At 37.4% G+C, this 7,711-nt stretch overlaps 1 protein-coding gene and 1 long non-coding RNA gene across 3 annotated transcripts; one reads left to right on the top strand and one right to left on the bottom strand.

Moving 5' to 3' along the window:
- Nucleotides 1–666: 666 nt before the first annotated feature.
- LOC110864212 lies at nucleotides 667–1,374 on the bottom strand. The gene is made up of 2 exons (XR_002549724.1): nucleotides 1,036–1,374; nucleotides 667–849 (listed from the first exon to the last, which is right to left on the bottom strand). It is a non-coding gene; the product is annotated as an uncharacterized LOC110864212 (long non-coding RNA).
- A 4,540-nt stretch (nucleotides 1,375–5,914) lies between these two features.
- Nucleotides 5,915–6,697, top strand: LOC118479819. 2 transcript variants are annotated; one of them, XR_004860941.1, is made up of 2 exons: nucleotides 5,915–6,278; nucleotides 6,399–6,697. XR_004860941.1 is itself a non-coding variant. In XM_035974608.1 (2 exons), exons 1-2 carry the CDS (start codon nucleotides 6,074–6,076, stop codon nucleotides 6,640–6,642), a joined length of 390 nt encoding a protein of 129 aa, XP_035830501.1. In that variant the 5' UTR covers nucleotides 5,915–6,073; the 3' UTR covers nucleotides 6,643–6,697. The 2 variants fall into 2 exon arrangements, 1 of the variants encoding a protein (XP_035830501.1); XM_035974608.1 differs by having other exon boundaries at nucleotides 6,458–6,697.
- The last annotated feature ends 1,014 nt before the right edge of the window (nucleotides 6,698–7,711 follow it).

Genomic DNA, 7,711 nt, shown 5'->3' with positions numbered 1-7,711 from the left:
CGCTGTTTTTTTACGTTAAATTTTTTACGTTTTTACGCCACGTTGTCGCGCGTCGTTTTACGTTTTACATAGAAGTTTACGGTTTACGTTTTACGTTTAAAGTTTACGTTTTACGTTCTACAAGGTACATCATTTTTTTTACGTTTTACGTTAAAAAGTTTTTACATAAAAGTTTTCGTTTTACGTTTTACGTTAAAAAGGTTAGATTTTACGTTTTACTTTAAAAAGTTTACGGTTTACGTTTTACGTTTTATGTCAAAAAGTTTACGTTTTACGTTAAAACGTTTACGTTTTACGTTTTACGTTTTACGTTAAAACGTTTACGTTTTATGTTTTACGTTAAAAAGTCTACGTTTTACGATTTAAGTTTACGTTTTACATTAAAAAGTTTTTAGATAAAAGTTTACGTTTTACGTAAAATTTTTATAGTTTACGTTTTACGTAAAATTTTTATAGTTTACGTTTTACGTAAAATTTTTATAGTTTTACGTTTTACGTTAAAATTTTTACGTTTTACGTTTTAAGTTTACGTATAACGGATTTTTCGAAAATCGGGGCAGAGTTTCCTCTGTTTTTGGACAATCCTGACAACTAAGTGTCGATTTTTTTTTAAATACAACAATAAACCAATCACAATTATCAATATACATAGTTTTCGTCAAAATGTCAAAACATAACAAATTTCTAATCAAATTCCAGAGAAGAGTATTTTAGATGTTAAACATTAACCAAATTCCAGGTTCTTGTAATAAAAATCGCTAAAACGCAGTGTTTTCGTCTACTAAAAAAATTTCACCTCTTGCCTCTCTATGAAACCTTGCTGCTTGAGGTCATAAAGCTGAAAGGAAACTGCAAACAAAAAAGAAAGAATAAGATTCTTGATTGTACAATATGTTACACATTCACACACACACACATGCATATAATCAGGATCAAATAAGAAAAGTATTGCAAAGAACTGTAAGAAGTAAGAACTAATTGAAGTAACTTAATACTATATTAACAGAGAAATAAAAAAAAAAGATTTAAACTTACATTCAATCTGACCCGTCGAACCACACACTCACCTCTACTTGCAGTCGTCACCAAACTTGAACCAAACACACTCACCTCTACTGCAGTCGTCGCCGATGCAGCTCCGGCGCCGGCCGGCTGCCGTCATCACCATCAACGTCATTGCTCAAACCCTCTCCACCACCACCAAACCCATGAGTCTTGATCTGAGGGGTTATCGGCTGCCGTCATCACCATCAATGTCATTGCTCACCCCCTCACTGCCGTCGACGTCAAAACCCACCACCACCACAACACCGCTCATCGCCGACTAGAAACCCACCACCACCACAACTCCGCCGCCGCCCATCGCCGACTTGAAACCCACCACCCCCATAAACCCACCACCACCTGAACTACCGCCGCCATCAAAGCCTCACCAAAAACTTTTACGGTAAACTTTTTACGTTTTACGTAAAAGTTTACGGTTGAACTTTTTTTCCACAAAAACTTTTTTACACGAAAACTTGTTTACGCAAAGACGAACGCACCCATAAATCGCAAAGTCGGTAGGTGTCTCGGATATATTTTTATCGTCATCGACGAGGGAAAAGAATATAAAAAACCAACAACACCAAAAAAACAAAAGTGTATCTCGAAAAAAAAGGGTTTGGCTCAGATTTTTTTCGATAAATTAAAAGGCTGCAAGGTGGGGTTGCGGGTTCAGAAACCTACCCTCCACCATCCTTGCCGTGCCATCGTCATAAAAAAAATACGTTTTTTTTGCATCATCACTGCCATGAACGATCGTCAATATCAAATGTCGGCGAAAAAAAGTTTCAGTCGGCACAACGGGGCACCCCCGGCACCAGCGGACACCACAGGGCACCACCGGGCACTATCGGCAACCGCGGTACTGACCCATCATGTGAACATAATCAAAACAAACAACTGTACAGGTACCACCGACATCGATCCAATAGAAACAATCAAAGAAAAACCCAACAAAAACATAATCAAAACAAAACAAGCTGTACATACCATAGCTCCAACAGAAACAACACAATAAGTCCGACCAGTAGCCACCACCTAAACAACCCAATAAGTCCGACCAGTAGCCACCACCCCTAAACAAACACCCTCAAAAATAACTAGAAAGCAACAATTCATCAGATTCTTGTTCATGAGCACAAAGTTCATAAAAATCACTAGAAAAGCATAGTTCATCAAAAATGACTAGAAAAGCAAAATCACCAAAAAGTTTAACAGATTCTTGTTTGTGACCCATATATCAAACCCACATATCAAAAATCAACAGATCAAACCCACATATCAAAAATCAACAGATAAAATCCACCGAATATGCAACTTGCTCGAACAAAAGAATCTGATGAACTAGTAAATGGCAGTAGCAACAAAAAACCCAAAAGAAATACCATTCACAGACTTATCAAAATGCCTCCAGTAATATCTTCATTCAAATCTTTACCAACATCACCCCCACAAAAACCCTAATCCAAAAAAGATCAAGAACTCAAGAAAAGTAAAACCCACTTGAGATGTAGTGACCGCCGCCGGAAACACCCACCACCCATCTACCCACCATCGCCGTCACAGGTGTGGGTGACCCACACCTCCGCCTTCATCCACCGTCACCGACACACCGCCGCAAAAAAAAAGCCATCGAGAGATGAAGATGGATCTGAGAGATTTGAGGGTGGTTGTGGGTTGCGGAGAAGGGTGGGCATGAGGGGACGTTTGGCATCATCGTCGCCGGAGAAACGAGGGGGCGCCGCCGTCACAGGAGATAGGGGTGTGGTTGTGGGTGACCGGTCGGAGGTCCGCTGTCACCGGTGATCAGAAACCCAGGGGTTTTCGTAACCTCTTTCTCGATCCTTTGAAACCACACTGGTTTCATATCTTGATTTTAAGAGAAAGGTGAGAGTCTTTTTTGTTGCAGGTGAAATAAAAAGAGAGAGAAATGGAATAGAAGTGAAGATGAAACTGACATATATAATGAAAGAGGAGAGAGAAAGAACTATAAATGAAGAGAGATAAGAGGATTTGACATTTTGGGTAAAAGACCAAAATAACCTTATTGTTGGCATAATCTAATTGGTTGAGAGTGGTTCTCGCGGTTCTTACAACTGGAGGTGGTTTTTATTTTAGCGGCTCCCTATATATATATATATATATATATATATATATATATATATATATATATATATATATATATATATATATATATACGTGATCAGGAAAAAACACTCTAAAGTGTGAGAAAGTGTGAGAACGGCGCGCGATATAATTAGGGCATAGGGGCTTTTTTGTCATTTTATCTTCCACTTTTCCAATTCCGCTTTTGACAATACTGCTTCATTTTTGACGTTTAAGATTTTTTTTGTCGTTAAGCAAATTCAATAATTACCTGGCATTTTAATGGTCTCATTGTATTAATCTTTTTTGTTTCAGATAGATAATATTTTTGGCGTTTATGGCGTTTCCAAATCGTCGGCCATTTGAACCCCAAGGGACCAGAATATCTCTCTGAATGGTTTCATCTATACTAAGTATGGCCAAGACTTTTTTAGGATGATGGCCCATTGTTTGTTCTTAGATTCAATGGCGTTTTTAGACAAGATGGACCATTTTTCTATTATTGTTTATATATTTTTGGCGTTTTACAAGCGGAAAATTATAGTACAACCATAGGGGAAAAAATAGAAGCGAAAAAATAAATTAAAAATCCTAATCTTCACTGTCATCAGTCTCTATCTTCTTTAATACTACAAGAACTGTCACCAAATATATGACGTTTTTATGTAAAACTTAACAAACCCATCGGTCTGATTTTTTGTTTGTTTGTTTGTTGAAGTGGCTTTTGTGGATGTTAGGGGACATAGATCGATGACGTGTGGGTGGGTTTTTCGCTTTGCTCTTCAACTTTATCTTCATCTTTATAATCATCCCATTCTTCAGTGTCATTGATCTCTAAACCTCATCCAAGCCTTCTTCAAGAACAAAGAACACAAAATGACATATGACTGTCATCAACATCTTTTTCTTGAAGATTTTTCCATCTCGTGCAGCAAAATCTTTACTGAGTTACTCCCCTCACCTAACAATCTATTCAGTGAAACTTCATGCAGAACAATACTGAATATGCAATAAAGCATGTAGCCATCTTTGATTTTTTTAAATTTTTGGCGTTTTACAGTGAGTGGTATTTTAGAAACATTGGCGTTTGTTTTTTTGGTGTGATCAAATGGAAGTTGCTAAGAGGTATTATTTTACAGGATGTCTTTGGCGCGTAGTTTAGGCGAGGTATTATTATAATAAAGTATTCGTCGTTTCAGTTTACTGTTTGTAATTACTGTTTTTGAAAAGCTTTATCTCTGAAGTCTGTAACACGTCCTATCTTTCAAGTTTGGTGTTTTATTTTTTAATATAATAAATGTTGTTTTGTACCTTGTTTTTTATACTTTATTTTTTGAGTTTTTTATAATACTTGTCCAAAGTAATTTTATTATAGTTTGAGAGTTTTTTGGGGCGTTTTATGGCATGATGGCATTTTCACAAGCATTTGTCTGTGTGACGTTTTTATTATATATGGCGTTGTTATTATATAACAATCAACTGAAAAAGAAAATTAAAAAAATATATATAAACAATTGATCTTCCAAACTCACTGTCACCAGTCTCTTTCTTCTTTTGAAACATTTTAACTGGCTGTTTCGACTTTCGTATGATTCATTTTGTTTTTTTTTGTTTTTGAAGTAGCTTTTTTTTTCGCCGTTTGGAAGCACAAATGACATGAGTTTTTTGTTTGAAGTTCATCTTTATCTGCATCTTTATCTTCAACTCACTTATCAGTGTCATCCGTCTCTTCATGCCATTATAATATTCATCAAGAACAAAGCACAGAAAATGACATAAGTCTGACATCAGCCTCTTTTTCTTGAAGATTTGTCCATCTCATGCAGCAAAATGTTATTGAGTTACACCCCCTCAGCTAAGAATGCATTCTGCGAAACTTCGCGTAGAACAATATTGAATATACAAGAAACGACGTTTGCCATTTTGGCGTTTTACTGAGGAAATAGTGTATCTAAAAGAAACGTCAATTTGGAAACTTTGATGTTTGAGTTTTTTTGGCATTTTCTAAGATGATTAGTATATAGTAAAATATGGTGTTTTTGAGTTTGGTATGTTTGATGTTTTGGGTTTTTTGGCGTTTCTAAGATGAATGATATATAGTTGTAAATATGGCATTTTGGGTTTGGTGTGTTTAATGGAACATCTGAGATGTTGTATATATAGGATGTTTTTGGCGGGATTTTATTATAATAGATGTAGTAATTAAGTCCCGTAGTTTCAGTTACTGTTTGTTCAGCTTTATCATTTTAAAACAAAGTTTGGTGTTTTATATCTAATGGCGTTTAGATTAGGATGATGTGTGCTATGTGGGTTAAGGCAGGATTTAATGGCGTTTTATTCATGAGTTTGGCGTTTTGTGTAGAGAAGTCAAAAGACTCTTTTACCCTTAATGAAGCGCGCCGCACTAATAAAACTGATGTTATTTACGAAAATGCCATCGCGTCATCTAGTCCATAGATTGTTTTGATCTGACGATCCATAACCGTTCTCTCCGTTCTCACTTTTCACCGTTTTCTCTAAATCCTGACTCTATATATATATATATATATACATATAGGGAGCCGCTAAAATGAAAACCACCTCCAGTTGTAAGAACCGCGAGAACCAGTCTCAACCAATCATGTTATGCCAACATAAAGGGTATGTTGGTCATTTACCCCAAATGTCAAATCTTCCCTCTCTCCTCAATTAAAGCCACTGACTCTTAATATACTCTCTCCTCTCTCCTCTCTCCTCTCTCATTTACCACCATTTTCATCTTCCTCAAAAATCCTCTGAAAACTAAGAAACCCAAATCATAACTCAAACCAAACCAAAATCCTCTACACATACATCCCGACACCTCAAAACACACCCCTCCTTCCGGTGAATACCTGCCAACACGTTCACTCTCTCTGGGTCCGAGCTCCGACGAGTAGTTCCGATGGCCAATGATGACCGTGTTGCTGTTGTTGACGGTACTCAGCGCCGACTGTGGGCTTTTTGCAGCGGCCAAGCTGCCACACACGACGGCCGGCGACGATTTTCGCTCCGACGAACCCTCGACAGACCCCGCTGGGCCCCGCTGATGATGGATATGCTGATATATGACGACGGTGGGACGGTGATGACGAGAGACCGAGGAACAGGTATGTATCCTTGAAATCTTGCATTTTGCGGTCCGCTGATATTAATTGTTTGGTGTAAATGTCTAACTGCTGTTGGTTACCCCTGATTTGCATATTATGGTTTTGATTTGGTATACAAAGGAATATAAAGGGTGTTTAGGATAGTTGAGCATATTATGGTTTTGATTTGGTATACAAAGGAATACAAAGGAATATAAAGTGTGATTTGGGGTGGCTGCGGCGGCGAGCAGAGAGAACAGCAGCAGCAACACCGTGGGGCTCCGACAGGTGCTGGACGTCGGCGACGAAGCAGAGACGACATCAAAAACCTCGTTCATCTCATAGGTCAGTTGAGTTCATCGGTGTTTATTTTGAATTCATGTAATTTTTTGGAGGTTTTGAGTGAATGAATTTGATAACTGTATCAGTGATGTTTAACTAGGTATTCATGGCCAAGTGTTTGTTTGATTGTGAAATGAATATGCACACTTTTTGGTCGATATGTATATAAAACAATTGTTGTGCTTTTTATGTAATTAGATATGTACATAAAACAATTGTTGTGCTTTTTATATTAGTACCAAAGCTGTTTTTATGACCCGAACCTGTACGCAACCATCAAGCAAAATATACCGAGTTTCCCATGGGGATACTGGTGACAGGGTAGAAAAAATGTAGTTAATCTTCAGTTCGTTTCTTCGTGTTCTTTTAGAAAATGTATTTTTTCGCTCAAATTCACGACATACTCGTAGAAAACCGATTTGGTTTAGTTGTCATCAATTTATTATTATACGACAAAATCAAGTTATTTTCTTTGTCAGGTTGTTGAAGTTGCTACAAGTCCTGATGCAGCTGCAAGGCCTGTGAGTGAACTTTTTAGGTAATCTTTGAAAATGCATATGCAAAAAAAGTAAAAGATAATAGCAATTTTCGTCCTCAGGTTTTCTTTCTGTTAGAAGTGGTGGTTTGTTGATATTGGCCCAGTTGGTAATGAATTTATATCTTAAATGGATTAAATCAAAAACTTTAGGTAAAAAGGCAACAAGCTAAATTGGGTAAAAGTCGTCCAAAGTATACTTTTAGCATACAACACACTAACATCATTGTATTCAAATGCAGTTTATTTTGAAATAATAGAGTTTTTGGTAAGGGTGAAAATCATGTCAGTTTAGAGTTGGCGAGCCTGAACAACCCTGCTAGTGTCGAAAAGTTGAACATTAACCCAGACGGGTTCGGGGTTATATGGGTTGTAAATAAGTTGACCATTTTGTCACCTCTACTGTAATCTATTCTTTTTCAACTTCATTTCTTCCAGTGCCATTCCGGAGGATCGAAAGTGCAGATTGCAACGGTTAGAGGTCAAGCCAAGGCTCAGTCTTTGACACCTAAGAAAGTCGTGGTCAAGAAGCCTGTGACGGCTAAAAAGGTGACACCGCCGGTGCAGCCCAAACCCA

The sequence above is a fragment of the Helianthus annuus genome, chromosome 6 (genome assembly GCF_002127325.2).
Source record: "Helianthus annuus cultivar XRQ/B chromosome 6, HanXRQr2.0-SUNRISE, whole genome shotgun sequence".
Taxonomy (NCBI): Eukaryota; Viridiplantae; Streptophyta; class Magnoliopsida; order Asterales; family Asteraceae; genus Helianthus; species Helianthus annuus.
The sequence above is the reverse complement of the archived record's forward strand: the minus strand, read 5'-3'. Positions and strand labels throughout refer to the sequence as shown.

Excerpts from the sequence above, each read along its gene's own strand:
- LOC118479819 (XM_035974608.1), top strand. The coding sequence starts at position 6,074 with ATGGCCAATGATGACCGTGTTGCTGTTGTTGACGGTACTCAGCGCCGA. Across the intron at positions 6,279-6,457 it reads GACGAGAGACCGAGGAACAG|GAATACAAAGGAATATAAAG; the intron begins GTATGTATCCTT and ends TGGTATACAAAG.